The sequence below is a fragment of the Siniperca chuatsi genome, linkage group LG7 (genome assembly GCF_020085105.1).
Source record: "Siniperca chuatsi isolate FFG_IHB_CAS linkage group LG7, ASM2008510v1, whole genome shotgun sequence".
In the NCBI taxonomy this organism is placed as follows: domain Eukaryota; kingdom Metazoa; phylum Chordata; class Actinopteri; order Centrarchiformes; family Sinipercidae; genus Siniperca; species Siniperca chuatsi.
Window position 1 is genome coordinate 3876555 of NC_058048.1, and position 22748 is coordinate 3899302.

General features: G+C 40.1%; 1 protein-coding gene across 5 annotated transcripts in view; it reads left to right on the forward strand.

Annotated features, from left to right (window-relative positions):
* The window catches only part of tpst1 (tyrosylprotein sulfotransferase 1), an 85124-nt gene that overhangs the window by 34128 nt on the left and 28248 nt on the right, over positions 1–22748 (forward strand). For all 5 annotated transcript variants that reach the window (XM_044202522.1, XM_044202525.1, XM_044202521.1 and 2 more), the window contains one exon: positions 8432–9466. In XM_044202522.1, the coding sequence (XP_044058457.1) occupies positions 8610–9466 (857 nt within the window). In that variant the 5' untranslated portion in view covers positions 8432–8609. The remainder of the gene's footprint in view (positions 1–8431; positions 9467–22748) is intronic.

A 22748-nucleotide genomic window follows, 5' to 3' on the forward strand; every position in this document is an offset into this window, starting at 1 on the left:
GGACCCAAATGACATTTGCAGGTAAGTTTACATGCTGTTTAATGTGCTGCAGCTGAGCAGCTAATTAGCTATCCGGCCTGCACACTGACGTCAGCAGTGCACTTTTCCCCAGTGAATGTTTGTTTGGTGGCTTGTTCAACAAGCTAAGGTGCAGGACAAGACGTGTTTGTAAGTTAGATAAGAAGCAGACTTTAGCAGGAAAGCTAAAGTGGTGGTTGTTCAAAGTGTGTGGCTCTTGTGTTGTGTAACTGCTGCTGTCTGCCTCAGTGTGACCGTCTGCTCTATGATGGAACGCTAACGTTACTGCCTTATGCAAGATTTGATTAGCTGTATAGAAATAAGGTCTCCATTTACATAGAGGCATACCTAATGGTATTCTGTGGAGTTGCACATGCAAAACTAGGGGGTGTCATCATGAAACCAAAAATATGAAACCTAGTATATGGCTGGACCATGTATGGTCAGTGTGCTATATTGTGGCCAAATTGTTACACAGATAGTGGTAGTGTCTATAATTTGAATTCCTGGATAGTAAATGTTCATTTGCAATTTTCTGTTGTGGTCCCAGTAGTGTACTGAAGTAGAATATCACGTGACATGGTTAAGCTAGGTTTGAGTCAAAAAATGTAATGAACGCAGTTGCAAGAACAATACTTTCCACTCATATCTGAACTTATTATAATTCTAACTATTCAAATGATCTGTTATCTCCCCCTGCTCTTTTCATTCGTTTCTATCTGCGGGATGTCTCGTTTTTCTATGACTCACTCTGTATTGGGTGTTTTGTCAGAGTGATTGTTATTTGGGGTGTTTTAACTGTGCGCTCTCCCTCATGCCTCTCTGTTTTCTCTCCTACTTTGCTCTCTCCTGGACTGTTACAGTGTGTGACCATCGTCTCTTTCGCTTCTCACAGCAGCAGGTTTGATGTTGTTTTCCAGTTTCATTCCCTCATGGTGAATACCAGGTATTGTACTGTCTCTGGTCCATATGTGCGCATATGATGTACTGTGACGCATTAGCGAGGTATAGACTGGTTGTTGATATCTCGTGATGTGGGTCTGTATTTGTGATTGTGGGTACTGGACGGACCTAGTGGGGCATGGACCACATCCTGCTTCGCCCATATCCCGCTAGCGATACCAAAACTCCAGATTCTATGAGTGTAGGCGCAGCCCTCTAGGCTATGGCCCCCAACTGGTTCCTTTAACTAGCTGAAGAAATAGCTGTTTTTGGGAGCTCAGCTGGTCTCAGCTCAGCACCGAGGTGTGGCCCACGTAGTAAGTGGGCGTGGACTAAAAGTCTTTGGAATTCTGGGAATATATGAAGTCCAGTATAATGTAAGGAATCAAATAAAAGTGAATCATGGTAAAGAACAGTCAAGCATGTCAAAAAAATCGAACATTAATCTATGGACATTTCTGCATGTTTATCTTTTAGTATTTTTATTGAAGTTATTTGTGTTTTAAGACTAAATCAATCAGATTAATCAAATATTTCATTATATGAAATAGCAGGGAAGCTAGACCTTCCTCACATGTTATTTTCATTCAAACTCCATTTTTATGTAAAGCACACAGGTTACTCATTGTATAAAAAGAGTGCTGTATAATTAGCTTTGCCTTGACTGGCCTGTAATGACACCAGTGACTTTGTTTTTGTCTTTCTCACTTTCCACCTCTTTCTTTCTCACCATCTGTCACTCACCTCCTTTGCTTCCTTTCATTCCTGCAAAACTATATCTGTTCTGTTCCCTATTATAGATAATCGTAGTTCATCAGTTATTATGTCGTTTACTATGCCGTTTGCGGGTGCTTGTCTGTCTGTATCTTTCTGTGCATGCAGGTTTTGGTAAGGTCTTCCTTGTAAACATGATGTTAAATCTCATTGAGACATACCTGGAGTGCACTCAACCTCTCAGATTGATAATATCAAACTGCAAAAGTGAATCAGGCCTTTCCCTTTAAGGGCGCTTCCAGCAGCCTTGGGGAAACAGCAGACTCTTCGTGTACTCCCACTAATAGACTAAAGGTGTTGGCAGCCTGGCAGACTTTGTGACTTCCCACTCCCTTTAACACTGAATCACCAAGGAGAAGACACAGAGATGTGAGATTGCGTGGGTGGGCTGAAATAAAAGACACAGCCCGACGACAGGAAAAGAAAGAAATAAACATTGTCAGATGCTGCACTCTAAGAACTTTTGTACAGTATTTACAGATTTTCTACATTCCTCAGTCACAGTGCAGAGGGAATACTTGAAGCATTTATCTGCTGCTTAGTCTTGAATGAGCTCCCTCTCACAGGGAGGCTAATGCAAGGAATTAGCTGTAATGCTTTGTTGTGAAAGTTAACAGTTGAGGATGTTTGCTTAAAAGTAACAACAGCCACTTGGCTCATTAGGCACAAGTAACCCACTGAGAAGAAGCTGGCAACATGGTGTCAGAGGGGAAACAGATGGTAGAGTGATGCATTGGCCTTCCCTGGTCTGTCCCAACCTGGCTAAAAATATTCAGATACAGTACAGAATATATGGACTTACTTCAGTTAATTGGATTCATCTTGTCGAGCGCACACTGACTAAACATTAGCTATTTTATTGCATAATTACAAAATTTTTACTTTTTTCCCAAAGTAGCATCACCAGCTACCCACACTTATAGCCTAACTCATATCACTGTGGTACTTGCTTACAATGTTTAAACAACAAATACATATATTTTGTTATATTGCAAAATGTAGACATACTTTTCACCTTTTGTTATCTGGATTAAAAAACGATATCTGCATGCGGTGCTGGGGTACAATAGCATTTTATTTAATAAAAAACAATATTGAATCTGCTTACCAAATCCACCGTCAGAATCAGAAATACTTTATTGATCCCCGAGGGGAAACTCTTTAAATCCCTTCAAGTCTGTTCGCAAATTTAATTAGGTTCAGCTTTTAACATTTACAAGTAACTAAAGTGAAATATAACTAAAACTCAAAGATCTGTAATCTCCTTTTCTTGGCTAGAAACACTAGTTTTAGCAAATGAGCCGCTGAACCAACACACACTACAACCCTTTACAAAAACATCAGCCAACTCTGGTTGCATCTAATGTTTGAAATAAAAAAAGCTGTATGCTCTCTCACTTTTCTCTGCATATTTCTGTTGGTCAGACAGTGACCTTCATCTAGACCATTTAGTTTAACCACCAGTTATGTTTCATATTGCATTTCACTGGACTAAGGACTCAAGTAAATGGTTTGACACAGTGCAGTCGAGTAATAGCCTAAAACTAGAGGCCCCCCCCAATTCAATCGGGAATTGGTTTTGAATTGAATATTGACTCTGAATTAAATTGTGACACCAAGAATCGGCATGGAATCATGAGATTCCCGCCCCTTCAAAATACCAAAGATGCTTAAAATTTTGAAATTCTATGCATTTAACAGGGAGATTCTCCTGAGATTGATGTGATGCAGTCAGCTAGATCATGTCTCTAGAGAAGAGTCAATACTCTGTTGTTCTTGTTGAACCACAATCAAAGGCATTGATGTCATTTTAATTGGCAAAAGCGATGGGCAGCGCCGGCTCGAAATGAGAATCCTACGAAGTAAATGTTCTCTACATTGGTCTTTTCTAATAAAAAGAGTGAGCACAGAAAAAAGGTTCAATAAGAGATTCATCAGCATGGGAGCTTAGCGAATCCAGGTATGTGCCAACCAGTAACGGGATCTAAAATGGAGCTGCCTATCATAATCCAACCCTAACCGCATGGGCAGACAGTGATCTACTTTGTGAGCATCAAAACAACTTTTTTTGGAATTTTGTCTGTGGTTACATTCCATTCATTTAGCTATTTTCAGGAAATGTCCAACATAGGATTACATGGCCTATTTCTCCAGTTGCAGAGCAGGATTGACTGATAAGGCATAATGTATGTGCTCAGGACACTTAGGAAAAACGATAACGAGAATCCCTTAAATATGGATCTTCTGTACTATATTGTGTTTAATACCTGAGACTTAATACCAAGTCTATTTTTTCTAGGTTTTACAGATTACTCAGATCAATACCAGTATTTTTGGATTTGACCTGCCAACAGAAAATGATTTTGTTCAAAATTCAGTATCTTTATATTTAACCAATTTCATCCATCAAACATTCTTGTTGGAGTGGGAAAATCCTCTTGAATAGCATTTAGATGATGGAATTCTCACATTGGCTAACCATAATAGAGATGATGATGGATGTAATAGCTCTGTGATATTTAGTAAATCCTCTTCTTGAATTTCTGTGGCGCCATGTCCATCCAAACCTGAAGTCAGCAATGTCTTCATCATTCATTTATCATACTCCTGTCTTCAAGTTTTGTGTTTTAGCTAGTGTGTAGTTTTGTCCGGGCTGGGCACAGATGGAAATTGTTGATTTCTGCCTTGGTCAGCAGTCGACGTTGCCTGCCAGACATGTACTCTGAAAAGCATTTCTAAACATAGCTGTATGTGAAGAACTTGGGATCTCCATGCATCTTCAGACTTTCACATACTCCCAGGACATTAAATGCTACTCAGCAGTTATGTATTTGCTGGGAAGGAACAAAGTCGATAATTAAAACTTCATGAGTTAGAACAAAGAAGATGACGTCATCCTGTTGTGCTCTGCCCAGACTAAGATGCATCCAAACAGTCCCTCCCTCCCTTACCATGAAGGAGGAGTCAGCTGCACTGGGTTCATTGCTCTGCTTTGATGAACCGCAGCCTGTCACATAGTGATGTTAGAGTCACTGCTGTGGCAGAACAATGCTGACAGAGCCTGTTAACCATCATGCTCATGATGACGTGGAACGTGTGTAGACAGACAGCAGAGCTAATATGGTGACTGGGTTTCCTTGTTTTGATTGTGTGGCTAAAACATTTACTTCTTAGCCCATATAAGTGAAGCTATACTTTGTGGGGGAAAATTTGCTCTGTGCGTTTTCCAAATCTTGTTTGAGAAGTGGGCAGCCACCAGATGTGTAAATGATGTGTATGCACAAAAATCACGTAAGGCTCGTCTCATTTTTGCCAGAAAACATCTTGATGATCCACAAGACTTTTGGGGAAATACTCTGTGGACTGATGAGACAAAAGTTGAACTTTTTGGAGAATGTGTGTCCCATTACATCTGGGGTAAAAGTAACACCGCGTTTCAGAAAAAGAACATCATACCAACAGTAAAATATGGTGGGGGTAGTGTGATGGTCTGGGGATGTTTTTTTGCCCAGTCTCTTTATTATCTCTTTCTCAAACAGGGCCATGTAGGTTTGGATTTTGTTTTTCCTTAATAATAACCTTCATTTAAAAACTGCATTTTGTGTTTCCTTGTGTTATCTTTGTCTAATATTTAAATTTGTTTGATGATCTGAAACATTTTATGTGTAAGAAACATGTAAAAAATAAGAAATCAGGAAGGGGCAAACACGTTTTCACACCACTGTATACGCAATTGCCCCCACATAAACTGGTATTTATAAAAGAAAAATGGGCGGTGAAAATGTGCACACCTGAAATAGACTTCAGACCAGGCATATACAGTTTTCTACAGCCAGCTGTGGGTGATATGATAAGGAAGAGATTAAATATAAGGTGAGAGATGTAATCTTTTTGTAAAACATTGCTTATTTAGTTTTTTTGTCTACGTTCCTGATATTATTATTTCTGTGATCTACATAGCAACTGTAAAATTTAAATCAAAGGCACATTCATTGTCTTAACTTTAAATACTTTTTGTGATGAATTTTATCATCCGTCAATGGTCTTTTAATTTTATCTTTATCTTATTTTGAAGCGCTTTGTAAAGTCTGTTTCAATATGAGTGCTATAAGTTAATCATTGATAATCCTTCTGACATTTAATAATTATTTGAGATACCACCGCCAATGATGGTTTACAGATACATGTGATGAATTGATGGAATGGGCGCTATAAATAGCCACAGCGTAATGGTCGTGCTTAATGACATCTATTGTGGTGCTGTTGGAGAAGCTCACCGAAGCATCACAGTTGGTAAAACTGCGACTAATGATTTTATTGAACTAGTTCCACCTGCACATGTGGATGCAAAATTTTACTACTGCCACTGGACTTGGTTTTATTAGTCATTTTGATTCCTTCTGGACAGAGTGGGACCTTTTTGATGGGTTGCATCCTAACAGGAAAGGAACAGAAAAACTGATTTGTAACTTTATGAACTTTACTGCTTTTAGCCTTCATTGATGGTTTCCCCAGCAAGACCCTGCCCAGCATCCTGGCTCTATACTTCACAGCCCTGTCCCAGACAGTGTGGGTCCTGCTGGTGCTGGTTCTGGTTTCTGTTTCCCTCACAAATGTATTCATTCCTGTTAGGATTACTGAAAGGCAGGGTGCAATAGCAAAATCTTCTCGCAGTCCACACAGAAACAATCTCATCACAGTTAAAACTACTTCTTCCGTCCCCGCTGTTGAAGCAGCTCAATTCTGTCTACTCAATGTAAGGTTCCTTGCCAATAAGTCTTTCATCTGCCAGGATTTTATTATGACCAATAATATTGACTTTTTCATCATCACAGAGTCCTGGATTAATCTAGATGAATGTGCCCCTCTCATTGAGTCATCCCCCCCAGATTATTTATTTTTCCACCAGACAAGACTGGCAGGTTGAGGGGGAGGCCTTGCAGTAATACACAGAAATTATTTTTTTTACTGCATTGTCTATAGACCTGTTGACTCTGTAGGTGAACTGCAGGGGGTCCAGGAGTGGATGGATAAGATAAAGATACAATCCTAACAATACCCACCCATACAACTGGTTAGTGGCTTCACCCTGACTTTGGGGGGATGAGCAAATCGCAGTTCAAATCCTTTAACTATAAGCCTTGTTTAACCAATGTTATTTTGTGATTATTATTTTTAATGGCACACAGTACGATCACTCACACAAATTCAGGACACGCTTAGGCCTACTTCATCAGTGAGAATAATTGTTTCACTTTTTTTCTTGCTAATGTATGAGTGTAATGTGAAAAACTACAACCTGTGTTTTTTATAGTCTAAAATTATATGAAAATTTTTAGTCAATTAACCCCCAAACCCCACAACCCCTCCGACCGCAACCACAGCACCTAAGCCCTCCAGAAACCTAGGGAAAACCCTGAATGTGTTCATGAATAAATTATTTACAAGAGCACAAAGTTCTTCATAGATCTAGCCTCTTAATTTTGCTCTCAAAGTGCACCAGATTGATGCATTTAACTTTAAAATGTACAAAATTTTCTTAACCTAATAAGAAACTTACACCTGACTGATTATGTGGCTTGCACTGCTGTATACTGTCCTGCTGTGGCTTGCTCTTGTCCTTCACCCCCTCCTCTCCCACCCAGGCCATTTGTTCAGGAGGGTGACTGTGGTTGCAGGGCCAGCACAAAGAAAACCCTCCAACAAATAAGCTGCACTAAGCCTGCAGCTTTCACTTCCCTTCAGCAGAGAAAAAACTGTCAGCCAGCCCTCTGCGGCGTGTAGAATTTATGTGCGGAAAGTATGTGTATGAGTGTGTATCTGTGTGTGTCTGTGTGTCTGTGTATGTGCTTGTGTGCACATTGCCCTGTCTAAAGAATGAGTTTGTGTGCTTGCCTATGTTAAAATTAGAGGCTGGGGGTACCCCAGCAGCTCACCTGGTAGAACGCGTACCATCTATCAAGGCTGAGTCCTTACTGCAGCGGCCTGGGTTCGAATCCGGCCCTGGCCCTTGGCTGCATGTCATCTCCTCTCTCTATCTCCCCTGCCTTTCCTGTCTCTCTCTACTGTGACTATGTAATTAATCAGAAATGCCAAAAAAATTATCTTTAAAAAAAAAAAAAAAAAATTAGAGGCTGAAGGCTAAATGTCACAGATGATATATGCGCTACCAGAGAATCAAAATCTGAGTGATATCTAGCAAAATGGAAAATAGAGCTATCTCTGGTTAAATCATATTTGTTGTTCTACTTGTCAGCATAGAGTTACGTCATTATGGCATTATGGAACTCTCCATAAAACATTTGTGAGAATGAGTTCATTTAGTTTTTCTGGTGGCAACTCCATTGTCATAATTGTATTTGAAGCAGATCTGTGTCAACTTTGTGATTCAAGGCTCAGCAATGTAAAATTGCACAGTAATGTTGGCCTGAGATCAAAAGGCCTGTCAAATAAAGAGAATGTGGTGATCACTCCTCCTGACAAATTTCTCCTCTGTAGATTGTTGTTCTAAGATATGTTTGATGTGAATGCAGTAATGACAGTGGAGTGCCTGACATCTGTCACATAAGTTATTTTAAAATCTGGGACACGAAATGGTACTTTTGATTAAGTTTTGTTGTTAATTTTGCTCGACGAATGTTGCCCTGCTATATAATCAGAACTAACTGTGCCTTTTGTGTTTTGTGCCACAATCCAGGCCTCATGGAGCTTGGGACTCGACGCCTGCTGTGCACCAGGGAGCTCGACCCATGCCTGGTTCCCAGCCAACAACCATAAAGGGTGGGAACCTTTACCCCACACACACACACACACCCCCACACACCCTTAAATTGCCCCTGTGGTGATATTGTCCTCTCCCGTCTGTGGCCCACAACATGATTGGCAAGCTGAAACAGAACTTGCTGGTGGCCTGTCTGGTCATCAGCTCGGTCACGGTCTTCTACCTGGGCCGCCATGCCATGGAGTGCCACCATCGTATTGAGGAGCGCAGCCAGCCAGGTGGGATCCTGCCTCTGTCAGCATTGGGAGGAAGCATGCGGACCACCTTACGGACAGGCCAGAATCTCAGCACGCCTTTCGTTTACAACAAAGACATGCCGCTTATCTTCATTGGTGGAGTGCCCCGCAGTGGGACCACGCTAATGCGAGCAATGCTGGATGCCCACCCCGAGGTGCGCTGTGGCGAAGAAACCCGCGTCATCCCACGCATCCTGGCCATGAAGCAGATGTGGAGCCGCTCAGGCCGGGAGAAGATGCGCCTGGACGAGGCCGGTGTGACAGATGAGGTGCTGGACGCCGCCATGCAGGCCTTCCTCCTGGAAATCATTGTCAAACATGGAGAGCCCGCCAACTTTCTCTGCAACAAGGACCCTTTTGCGCTGAAGTCGCTTTCCTACCTGGCCAAGATCTTTCCCCGTGCCAAGTTTGTACTCATGATTCGTGATGGCCGGGCTTCAGTCCACTCCATGATCTCACGGAAGGTGACCATCGCTGGCTTCGACCTGAGCAGCTACCGTGACTGCCTGACCAAGTGGAATCGGGCCATAGAGACCATGTACACTCAGTGCCTGGAGGCATCAGACAAATGCCTACCTGTGCACTACGAACAGTTGGTCCTTCATCCTGAGAAATGGATGAGGACACTACTGAAATTCCTTGACATTCCTTGGAATGATGCTGTTCTTCACCATGAGGAGCTCATTGGGAAAGCTGGAGGAGTGTCCCTCTCCAAGTAAGTAATGCTGGCAGCTCTTACAACATTTCCTTTTTCCTTTCCCTAGCCCAAACCCCAAGCCCTGACATCTTGCTCTGCACTCATACTTTGAAAGGTATAAGTTACAGCAAGGGTGCCAATAGACCTTCACCATGTCTTGTGTTTTGATGATACTTTGAATCTCATAGGGACAAATAGGTTGTAGAAAATAGATAATGAATCATCAGTGGCCCTGTTTAATTAGATGGAATCTGTAGACTGACTTGGTCGAGTTTAGTTGAACTTTTACGTTTCATTGCTAGCACTGTAATTGTAGAAATTGCAGCCACAGAGTAAAACATCACTCTGGCTATTGTCACTGTGTCTTTGATTCCTCTTGTTTGTAGTTCTGGGAAAGACTTGTCCATGTTGTTACATCCAGACAGAACACTTTAATTTCAGAGTAATTACAACATAGGTCTTTGCGATGCCTTTCAAGAATAGATCTTCTTTTTAAGCAGTTCCCTCAAACTGAAATAGCTCCATTGTCTTCTTGTTGTTTTTTGTTTGTTGTATTAGCGTTGAGTGCACTATCTTGTAAAATGTGGGTCAATGGCCTCTTGTCTGTACCACTGTATGTTTAATCTAAACTTAGGGGCCATTTAGATACTTCCAGCACTCTAGTGGTTACGACCAGTGAAGACACACTGAATCACCATCCATCACTGTGTAATGCTGTGACTCATTTTCAGCCCTTTTTTTTTTTTTTTGGTAAGAGGTTCCTTAACATTTTGGACACAACCCGCTTGGAATGCAGTTTCAGGAAGCTGTCTGCAATCTCTGCGATAAATGTATCCATGTTGATGCTGATAATGAGCAGCAATTTCTACAGAGGCTTCATTTTTACTAGATGCTTCCTCTACAACTGCAGATTAATTAAATAGCTCTTTGCTGACGTAATGATGGTTAAATAAATATTTGCTGTTATAAATTGTTATTTGTGCCAGCCTCACAAGCTCCACATGGTAAGCTGGGCTGCCATATATCACATTCCCAGTGCAGTAGAAATGAGCTGGGGCATGCCCATGTCTACTTAGCTTTTGACTACTTCGCCTGGAGGGGAGAGAAAGTATGGATTGGCTATTAACCTGTAGAAAAATCACATGTAGGTAGCAGTGTGTCAAGTCGTAGGTATCACTTTCTATTTAATCTTCAGTTCCTGTAGGCCTTAAAAATATGCATGCACCTCTGGCCTTGACATATATCCTTCCAGTGTTTTCATAAAGCCTCTAGACTTTCCATCCTTACATTTCATTTGGAAATTAAACATCCTACTGCTGAGCACAGCAAGGAACCTACTCATTAGTGACTTAAAACACATCTGCACTACTGTACTGTAAGTAGGTTTTCCTAATGGCCCTGCCTGGTGTCAGAGTTGTTTTGGTTTCAGTGATTTGGGAGGTTGGCCTCTGGAAGTCGTTGAGGAAAAATACCCCACCACCCTCTTCCTGCCACGTAGCATCAGAACACACTCCATATCCTCTGGAGACATTTGGGCCACATTTTGTTATTGTCTGCATTTCTAATTGGCTACATATTTAATTTCTCTTTCCTTCTGTTTTCCTTCTTGCGTTCCATGACTTTTTTCTGTTTGACTGTGAGAAGAAATAATTTAAAGAACAAAGGGATGATAATATAGAGCAGGGGTTAACAATTAAGTTTGGTTGTGGGACAGTTTTTTTTCAGCAGTGTTCAATGGGGGGCCAGTGTTTTACAGGTGCGGTGTAAAACTATATAATAATAATAATTTATTGAAGAATAACATTGATTTATAAAACTGTTTTAAGGATTGTATCTGAGGGCAGATGTAATTTTTCTCATTAGTAAGTGAGGACTAACAGAGTTACAGCAGCTTATGTTAGTACTAATGCCAAACATTCTCTGGTTTCAGCTTCTCCAATGTGAGTATTTACTGGTTTTCTCTGTTTAATATCATTTAAACTGAATATCTTGGGGTTTTGGACGTTGGTTAGACAAAACAATATATTAGATTACAACAACAAGAACTCTGGGAAAAGGAAAGTGATGGGCAATTTTTACTATTTCCTGAAATGTTTTGGACCAATTGATTTATCGAGGAAATAATCTGCAGATTCAATTAGTGCCAATTCATAACAGATGTTATGTCATTGCACTTTTCCTATAGAGCAGGTCTAGACCGTACTCTTTATAATATTATTTACAGAGACCCAACAAGTCCCACCATGAGCAAACACTTGGCGACAGTGGAGAGGAGAGACACGAGAAAGCACAAAACTACGGGAGAGAGAACATGTCGAATTAGTAACATGCATTAATGGGATAAAAATACATACAGAGAGGAGGAGAGAGGAGCTCAGTGCATCATGGGCAGTCTAGGCCTATAGCAGCATAACTAAGGGATGGTTCAGGACTCACCCAAGCCAGCCCTAACTATAAGCTTCATCAAAGAGGAAAGTCTTAAGCCTACTCTTAAATATGGAGATGGTGTCTGCCTCCCGAACCCAAACTGGAACCTGATTCCACAGGAGAGGAGCTTGATAACTGAAGGCTCTGACTCCCATTCTGCTTTTGGAGACTCTAGGAACCACAAGTAACCCTGCATTCTGGGAGCGCAGTGTTCTAATGGGGAAATAAGGTATTATAAGCTTTGATGGTACCTGACCATTAAGAGCTTTGTAGGTGAGGAGAAGGATTTTAAATTCAATTCTGGATTTTACAGGGAGCCAGTGCAGTGAAGCTAATATTGGAGAAATATGATCTGTTTTCCTAGTTCTTGTCAGTACACATGCCACAGCATTCTGGATCAACTGGAGAGTTTTAAGGGACTTATTCGGGCAACCTGATATTAAGGAATTGCAATAATCTAGCCTAGAAGTAACAAATGCATGGACTCGTTTTTCAGTTTTTGGCAGGATGTGCCTGATTTTTGCAATGTTACGTAGGTGAAGGAAGGCAGTCCTTGAAGTTTGTTTCATATGTAAGTTAAAAGATACCTCCCAGGTTCCTTACAGTGGTGCTGGAGGCCAGGGCAATGCCCTCTAGAGTAACTATATCTTTAGATAATGTGTCTCGGAGGTCTTTGGGGCCAAGTACAATAACTTCAGTTTTGTCAGAATTTAACATCAGAAAATTGCAGGTCATCCAGGTTTTTATGTCCTTAAGGCATGCTTGAAGTTTAGCTAACTGATTAGTTTCATCTGGCTTGATCGATAGATATAATTTGGTATCATCCGCATAACAATGAAAGTTTATGCGTGTCCTAATAATATTGCCTAGAGGAAGCATATATAAGGTGAAAAGAATAGGTCCAAGCACAGAACCTTGTGGAACTCACTTTGGTGTGCACGGAGGACTCACCATTAACATGTACAAATTAGGATTGATCTGATAGATAGGATTTAAACCAGCTTAGTGCGGTTCCTTTAATGCCAATTAAATGTTCCAGTCTCTGTAATAGGATGTGATGGTCAATAGTGTCGAATGCAGCACTAAGATTTAACAAGACAAGTACAGAGACAAGTCCATTGTGATGCAATTAATAGGTCATTTGTAATTTTCACCAGTGCTGTCTCTGTGCTATGATGCACTCTAAATCCTGACTGAAAATCCTCAAATAAACTATTCTTATTTAGAAAGTCACACAACTGATTGGCGACTGCTCTCTCAAGGATCTTAGAGAGAAAGGGAAGGTTAGATATAGGTCTATAGTTGGCTAAAACCCCTGGATCCAGAGTGGGCTCTTTAAGAAGAGGTTTGATTACAGCTACTTTAAAAGGACTGTGGTACATAGCCTGTTAATAAAAACAGATTGATCATATCCAGTAAAGAAGTGCTAACTAAGGGTAAAACTTCTTTAAGCAACCTAGTTATAATGGGGTCTAAGAGACAGGTTGATGGCTTAGTTGAAGAAATCGTTGAAGTTAGTTGAAGAAGGTCGATAGGAGCAAAGCAGTCTAAATATATATCAGGTTTTACAGCTGTTTCTAAGGTGAAGGCAGGATGATTTTGTCTCTAATAGTTAAAATTTTATCAATAAAGAAGCTCATGAAGTCGTTACTACTGAGGGCTATATGAATATATGGGTCAATAGACCTGTGACTCTCTGTCAGCCTGGCTACAGTGCTGAAAAGAAACCTGGGGTTGTTTTTATTTTCCTCTATTAATGATGAGTAGTAGGCTGCTCTGGCATTACAGAGGGCTTTCCTATATGTTTTGAGACTATCTCTAACTAAACGAGATTCTTCTAGGTTGTTTGAACTAGAAGAAGTTTTTGTGATGTTTGCTTTAATTTGTGGGTTTGGGGGTTATACCATGGAGTTAACCTTCTTTGTTTTTTAGAGGGGCAATAGAATGGAGTGTCGTTCGCAGTGAGCCTGCAGCACTATCAACAAGATGGTCAATTTGGGAGGGGCTGAAATTAGAACAGGAGTCCTCTGTTATATTGAGACATAGCACTGAATTCAATGCAGATGGGATCGCTTCCTTACATTTAGCTACAGCATTATCAAATAGACATCTAGAGTAGGAGTTTTTGCCCAATGGCGTGCAGTCCAATAATAGGAGTTCAAAAGTTATTAAATAATGGTCCGATTAATGAAGGATTCTGTGGAAAGACTATTAAATGTTCAATTGAATTTAATAATGAGATAAACGCAGTACTAATGCTGTCATTTTCAACGTCTACATGAATATATCACCTACAATAATTACTTTATCTGACTAAGAACAAGGCTTTCGAATGAGTTATTTAGTTTAGGTTTAGGGTTGACTAATAGGCTTGAGTCGAAGATGGCTGCGACTCCACCTCGTCGGCCGGTGCCTCGAGGAATGTGAGTATTAATCATGAATGAAAATAATCGTTAGTTACAGCCCTAAAAGCAAGTACTGCCCTACGCCGTGTCTACACGGGAGGCGTTTCAGCCACGTTTTTCAATTGTCCGTCGCACGCGCGTCTGATGGAACAGATATGCTCCTACTCTAATCAATCCAGCAGTCTACACAGGCCTCGTAATGGCTCACGTTTTACTCGCAATATACACATTTAAACATGACCTAAAGTGTATTTTTATAATTCAAGTCTATTTTCTTCCATTTAATGTTTGTACATCTAACTACAGCGATTGTGTGTTGTGCTCTGAGCGCTGCCAAAACACGTGTGACCTACATTCAATACTGTCCTGTGTAGACACAGTGTAGACAAAGACGGAGCAGCCCATTTCAGAAGGAGCCACAATAGCATTGGTTTGCATGCTTTTTTTTTACATGTGACGTTAGTAGGTAATATTTATTTGAATTTACATGACCCTTGTATTTACATTTTTATCTTCAGTAGATTTGTGAAAAAACATGTAAAAGTTACTATAAAGGGAGACACTTCAACTTTCATCAGGGGGCCAAATATTTTTGTTGAAGGTCGGGATTTGATCCATGGGACACAATTTGCCAACCACTGATGTAGAGGAAGAGCAGTATGCCCAAGTTTAGCTAACTGCATTTTCACAAAGGCATCAAGCAAACATTCAACTGATATTAGATCAAGTACGAAATTTGACAAAAGCTAACATCAATACATGGCTACAACGATAAATAATTAATCCTTATAGAGAAATGTTATTTTTTTCAAGCCCTTCTCTAATGACGTCAAAGCATTGGGATTCCTGACACATGAGCTTTTGAACCTACCGGTTGTGGTTGAAAGATGGCCCTTAAGCCCACACTACATAAAGAAGATCGAGTCATAAACCTGTTCATAATACCAATATCCAGACAATAAAGCACATTGAGTCATTTGATCATTTAGACTGTTACCTTTTATGGTTGTAGATGAGGTCATGGGAAAAGAAGGGGGCCAAAGAATGAGTTAGACAAGGCAAATGTAGCCATATCCATTGCCACCACAAATCTAGTTAAACCCTGGAATTGAAGAGATGTATATCCAACTGAGCGTGCCTTGCTCCTTTCATTTTATGATTTCTTCCCTTTTCATCACTGTATTTGAGATCAGTTTAGTCTTGCAGTCTGGTTCTCTCTTGTCACAGCCCAACTCACACTAAATGTTTAAACAGTCAGACTACAGAAACATTCTGCTCCATGTTTAACAACTTGTGTTCACATGGACGACTTTTGAGTGAAGCTTAGAGAAACCTGCAGCTACAACTTGAGTTCAGTCTTTGTTTGGTGATTACTAGTCATTTGTTGTTGGTGGTAACAGATATCTTATTTTTGTATAACTAATCACATTAAAGAGCTTTTGTGAACACAGTTCACACTCATCGGTTTACCAACCAGTAGACACAGTATCATGAGTCATCCTTCTTTGTTTGATAAGAGGTACATGTAAATGATTAGTATTGACTGGCCCATTGTGCTAAAGGTTTAAACAATAGGTCTTCTGTACAAAAGTTAGCAAGTCTGTAGAGTGGCACATTGAATTTTCCCATTTTTTTTTTTTAAAACTGCAGTTCTTAATTGAGGTTGTGTCAGCACTATGACCCTGCTTAAGACCTTCACCATATCTTTAAAATATAAAGCAATTTCTATAGATTAAAAGCCTTTTTCATTTATATTAACATTATAAGAGATGTCCTGAGCAGATTCTGTATTGTTTTAATGGATCAGTATTGGCTAAAATGAAGCTGATCCTTTTTATTTTTTTTTATTTTTTTTTTTACAGTACTCTATTGTGTTTTATCCATCTCAGTCTACTAATGTTGCAGCGTGTTCTCCTTTATGAGCCGGCTCTACAGTGCGAGTATTTCACTCGTACATCCGAGTGAAAATTAGTGTGTGTGAATGTGAATATATTTGTGCGCACCGTGCGAGTGACATCAAGGTTAGCAAAATACACAGATTCACTAAGCTCCGACTCTCAGTATTATTGGCAAAGAACATAGTACAAAACATTCAGGTAGCAGCTTCTCATTTTTAGCCGGTGCTGACCATTCTTTTCGCTGGTTAAAATGCTGCCGCAAGGTCGTATCAGCTATCTTCAACAAAGTATTGAGCAAAGGCTGTGAACACTTAATGTACATGTGATTTTATTCGTTTTTTTTTTATTTTGAATAAATTTGCAAAGTTTTCAAACAAACTTCTTTCTTGTTGTCATCATCGGGTATTGTTTGTAGAATTTTGAGGAAAATAATGAATTTAATCCATTTTGGAATAAGGCTGTAACATAACAAAATGTGGAAAAAGTGAAGCGCTGTGAATACTTTCTGGATGCACTGTATACACCAACCATGAAGCAAAATAAACATTGTGAATCTATACATCTTTTGTAACTAAAAGATAAATCCTGTAAACCAAGCTGAAAAACTCAAAAGCTAATCTTAAAATACTGTCAGGCGTTACTACAACACTCGACTGCTACAACTCAATGGCAAGGACCCTTGAGTGTCTCGGAAAGGCCACAATGTCATTGTCTCTCATAACACTTCATCATCAGTTGTGTCCACACATGGGAAGATAATCTTCACCGCTCATGTTTGAATAAAACAGGGATTGTGTGTTTAAACCTTTTTCTCATCACAACTATAGAATGCTACACTGGTTGAAATAGAAAAACAAATGTGAGGCCAAAATGTACTAAATGTTCGCACAGAGTGGAGAGTGATAAGAGCTCTTTGGGATCCAGATGTAGATCGGTGGTCATTTAGCGCACACGTCACCCCTCCACAAATTGATTCCCATCAAATATTAATGAACCTTAACCAGTGCCCTCTGAGCTGAGCTGAAGATAGGCATGGAGACACTGCTTTCTCCTGCATGTCTACATCAAACAGTCCACTGTTAACAGGTTAGAACAAAGTCCAAGATACAACAGGGATTTCCAGGCTAAACAGAATCACAATCGGATTGACCTCACATGGTTTCTCCATACTACTGAATTTCAGTTTGGTGCCATTGATTTCTTCAAAATAATACAGCAGCAAATTTAACTGATTTGTATTCCTGCTTTTTTACTGGTGTGAAATCTGCAAATGTAGTGTTTTGTTGGAGTGGAACTTGTAGACACTCGCATAATTTTAAAGCCACAGCTCCATACTACAAGCCTGATAGTCAGACTGAGTTGTCAATTCGCTTTCAACTCATTATCTATCCTGACATCGTGTTCTAGTGACTGACATATCAGTGTCACTTCAACGTTTTTCTGTAAATCGACTTACAACAATCGGTACAGCTGTGTCAGTCACATCAATGCATCATGCCATTTTTGTGGCAATTTGTTGCTATATTTTTTTGTTCGGGCACAGGAAGACGACCTCCCCATTCTTGATTTTAATTTAATAGCTGTGATTCTCCAACCAATGAAGAGAATTGTGAAAAATGCCCATCACAGGGCTCCAGCCTAATTTGTTCCACTAGTAGCTCTACTGCTCCCTACTGAAAATTTTAGGAGCACCAGCACAAAATTTAGGATCACCACTTAAATTGACTTGCAGTGCAACTCATTGATATTTTATTTATCTTAACTGTATTACTGATGAATGCTTTGGCAATAAATATAACCCGGAAATACACCACCACCGACACAACCCACGGCAGACTATATGTAGCCTAAACAAGATTACTGAACAATATTTGTAACAATAACTTAGTAAAATAGATGTAAAATATAACAAGGGGAAGGCTAGAAAGAGTATATATTGGCACAATGGCACTGGCATTCTGGCTCTGGCTAAATCTACATCTGGCCACTGCAGATGCACTATCCACAACCTGGATGAGTGACTTTTAGTGTATTAGTAGAATATTATAACATTAAATAAATAGTATAATGTTAATAGAATAGTATAATGTCAGTATTATATTAATATATTAATTTATATAATGTAAGTATATTCATTATAAGTTCATATGATAGCATACTATGTAGCCTACCAATAGTATTAATTCCAGTTTGGACAATACAGCAGTTTAAGAAACACACACATTTATAATTTTTGTAGGTTTTGATCATTCATTAAATCCTTGTGCAAGAAAAATGGTCTGGAGTGGGCTGGTGCCCAATCAAAGATGGCCGACGACGTGTCTTTCTCGTTCTTGTTTTGTATAATCGGTTGCTCAAGCGGCCCACAGCGCAACCCCAGTCCGACTACAGGAGGGTCTGAATGATCTTTTCTTTTGAAAAATGAATTAGTAGTTCGTTTCATTGTCACCAAAGGGCCAAGCGAGAGCACTTACGGACCGGACACAGGTACACGCGCACACACACACACACACACACACACACACACACACACACACACACACACACACACACACACACACGGAAGGCGATTTCCCACAATGTGACCTTTGAAAAATTCAAAGGTCTGGGACCAGGCTACGATACGGCAGTGCTTTTGTTTGAAAAATTTGTGTCCTACAGTCCTCTTGGATGCTCATGCATTGGGTAAACATGTCAAAATTATAATGAAAGAAATTGAAAAAAATAGTGATTTCATTTTGCAAGTCACAGCTGACATGTTGCAAAATCGGTGAAACCCTGAACAGAAAATCGCACTTTTTGACATTATCTTTTTTTTTTCTCTGTGACTTTAAACTACATTTTTTTTTCTTGAATGCCAAGACTCCATGATGACAATTCTTGACAAGCACGTCTAAGCTAGAACTTAATGCATAGAAGCATCTCTACTTTGTGGACAATGAGGTAGAAGCACTGCTCTTTGGATACTAAGCTATGCTTATTCCATCTTGTGAAAGGCTCATTGCATGGGTAGAATATAGTCTCAATCAAAAATGTAAAATGCAAATCTCCTTCAAAAATGATCTAAGGCACACTGTAGGGTTTGTGCAAAATTATAATGCCTTTATTTTACATGGCAATATGTATCGTAGAAAAGGTTTCAGTCGTAGTCATCTGGACACCGTTTTCAGAATCAAGACGTTTCGGCTCCCATCCGGAAGTCATTCTCCATTGTGAAAATGGTCTGAGAACTCAGAAATTTAAGCTACTCTGTGTTACTTAGGCCCTGCCCTCAGGAAGGAGTCTTCCTGAGTTTCTGCTGTTAACCCTGCCTAGTTTCACCTGAAACTGACCTTCTTTTGTTTCCATGATGGCCCAGTAATCAGTAATCAGGCCTATTGTTTTCTGGCTGCACCTCCCTCATCACTGTTAAGTACCTGATTAGCATATGATTGGCTTGCCAATAGCATATGATGGCAATATGTATTTAAAATTGACCAACATGTTGCGACTGACACATCTTCATCAGGGTCATTGTCAGCAGTATATTACACACCTATGTTTTGTTACACTAATGAGTTGAGTGAGAGGATGGTTCTCTATCAGTGTGCAAGCCTATTGGTCAAAAAATGAGGAAGTGATACATCATCAACAGAAGGGAGAAGAAAAGAGGAGGGAAGAAAAGGGGAGGGAAGGGGGATGAAAGGAAGTGACAGAAAGGGTAAACCTAAATATTAAAAAGATATAATGTAGTGAAGGTGGACCTAATCCTTTTCTTGTATACACGATAGATTGCTCAGTTCCTCTATCTCTACTTTGTGTTTGTATCATAGAATAGTCTTAAAGGTATTCATTCTCTATGTGTTCTACAGTAGTTTTTACTCAGTACACAATCTACATGTCTGCTATTACAGGCTTTGGTCCAATGTCATACCTCTCCCCTAAATGGGTCCTGATACAATTTGATGTAAGAGGAGGCCAGCCACAAGTAGCCTTCGGGGCAGCACAACTACCCTTTACCATCATAAACATTTTGCCCCACCTCCTCTCAAGTACTTTGCCCACAGTGCATTAAAGTCAACCCCCATGACACCCGGCAGAAAATGCCTCTTGCCCTCTACAACCACCAGCACTCTCCACCATCCCGCAGCTTCGAGTCTCTATCTACATGAAAATCTCTATCAGTGGGCAGCCAGGCCCCAGAGCGGGACCTTGTCTTAGCATTAACATCAATTACCTGGCCTTGATGTAGTGGAGGCCCTGCCTTGCTGAGCGACTTGCTCCATTACTTATCCCAGAACAGGGAGCCATTCCATCCCTCCTCCCTAACTCTCCATTCTATTTGTGATCTTGATGTCTCTATCCGATTCTCTCTTATCAGCTATTGGTGATACAGAACACCACCTTGGGTAAAGGAGCCCCAGCAATGAATAATTGACAAGCTGGAGGCCATTAAGAGCATCAGCCTGAAGGGAAGTGGTCATGTGACAGGCAGAAAGGTTTTTTGTCACATCACATTTAAAGCTGAGAAGAAGAGTGTGTGTGCATCACTTGTTCAGCAGTGTGGGTGCAAATGATTTCAGATTGATGACAGGAAACAAACAGATGGGATATTTATATTCATGGATTGTCTCCCTCATTTTATTGTACTTAGTTAGATCTGTGTCTGGCCTTCAGTCTTAGTACCACTCCAAACATGCTCCTCTTTGGAGGAGAGTAACATTCAAGTCAAACACTATTAGGGCTGAACAATTGATCACAAAAATTGTGATTTGAATAAGTGCAATTTTCCAATTGCAATTTAGCCAAGTTGGTTTCTTTGATAAAGAAACACTATGTATCATTTTGATGTTTGGAAAGCTAGTGAGTGGATTGTGTAGTTATACTGTCCAAAAAGACTAACAGAGTGCTAAGTTTTGGAACACTCTAGCATGCTAGGCTTGGGCGGTATAGGTATTACGGTATACCAGGGTATTTGGAAACCCCGAAGGTATGATTTTAAATACTCAAAAGAGCTCAGAGCTTTGTCTCGTAACGTTAGTGGCGCGTCACATTGCTGCTTTTAATAATCGCCACGGTCTGCCCGTGGGAAGAACATGTAAGAGTCTGTCCAGTCTTGGTTAAAAGTAGACAGCTTTTCGCTGTCTTTTCTCTTTTTAGAGCACGCCGTGTGAAATGATTTCTCCGACTGTCTCTCATCTCGTCTCCGCCTTCACACAGGGTGCGTGTATCTCACTCGCAGAGTCGAGTTGCAATGCACATATTTGATTGGCTGAGTAGCGTCACGTGGGCCGTTAGACCAGTGCCATAAAGGATAGAAAAGCTGCGCCGGTTAAAATAGAAACACTCTTCTTCACCAGCTGTTCCCACTCTTCTTCACCAGCTGTTCCCCTTTTTTTTTTTTTTTTTTTTTTTTTTACACAAATACCGTCATATACCGTATAATCCAGTGAAATGTAATGAAGGTATGAAAAAATAGATACTGCCCAAGCCTAGTGTTAATGACAGACAGCTGGTGGGTAACATATCATTTAGATGATCACCTTTTTAAAAGCTCTCAATCAAGCCCCCCAGGATTCTGGTTTGAGTTTCTGAGTTTTGGAGATATCGGCCATAGAGATGTCTGCCTTTTTGGAATATAATAGAACTAGATGGCACTCAGCTTGTGGTGCTCAAAGTGCCAAAAAAATACATTTGAAAAACTCAACAGCAATGACTCTTTCCCGGTTACTCAAGATAATCCACAGACCTTGTTTCATTATTGTGCTCATGATGGCAATGGCATGCCTGTATAAGACTTTGTGCAACAACTGCTTTCTCCAGCGGTTTTGTGGCAGATGTAAATGCTTTATTTCGCATTAGAATGGTGTCAGTCTTATCAGCGCACAATCTCCCCCTGCATCACACATCCTTAGTTTATTGACACCCTTCAGCTGCACATTATCCTCCAAGTCTATCAAGTGAAAGCTTCAAGCAGATCTCTGAAGAACATAAAATGTTGCCTCTGGTTAGGGGCCTTCATATGTTTATTCATTAGAAACTGGGGGAGAAGTATGGGTTTTTTATGCATGTATATTCTGTAGAAATGCAAAACTGTGAATTTAAAGGGGGAAAAAACAACAGAAATTGGGGGAGAAGTGGATGTGCTTGATGGCTTAAAACAAGTCAGACTTCCAGACTAGTAGTTGACTAGCTATAGCAAGCAGTCTTTGGCTATTCCAGAGTTGGCAAATACCACAGGGAATTGAATTAAGGATGCAACTAAGGGTTATCTTCAATACTGATTAATCTGCTTACCAATTTTTTCTCAGTAAATCCATTCATTGTTTTGTCAAGTGAGAAATGCCCATGATAATATCCCAGAGCACAAGTTACTTTTCATGTCCGACCAATAGTCCAAAACTCAAAGATATTTAGATTACAAACATATATAACAAAGATAAGCAGCAACAAGCTGGAACTAGAAAATGATTATCATTTTTCCTTGAAAATACTAAAAAGATGAATTGGCTCATTTCATTTCAGCTCTAAATTGATTTGCACTATACTATAGTTAGCTAAGATTGTTTTTGCGTTCTAAGTTTGTAATGG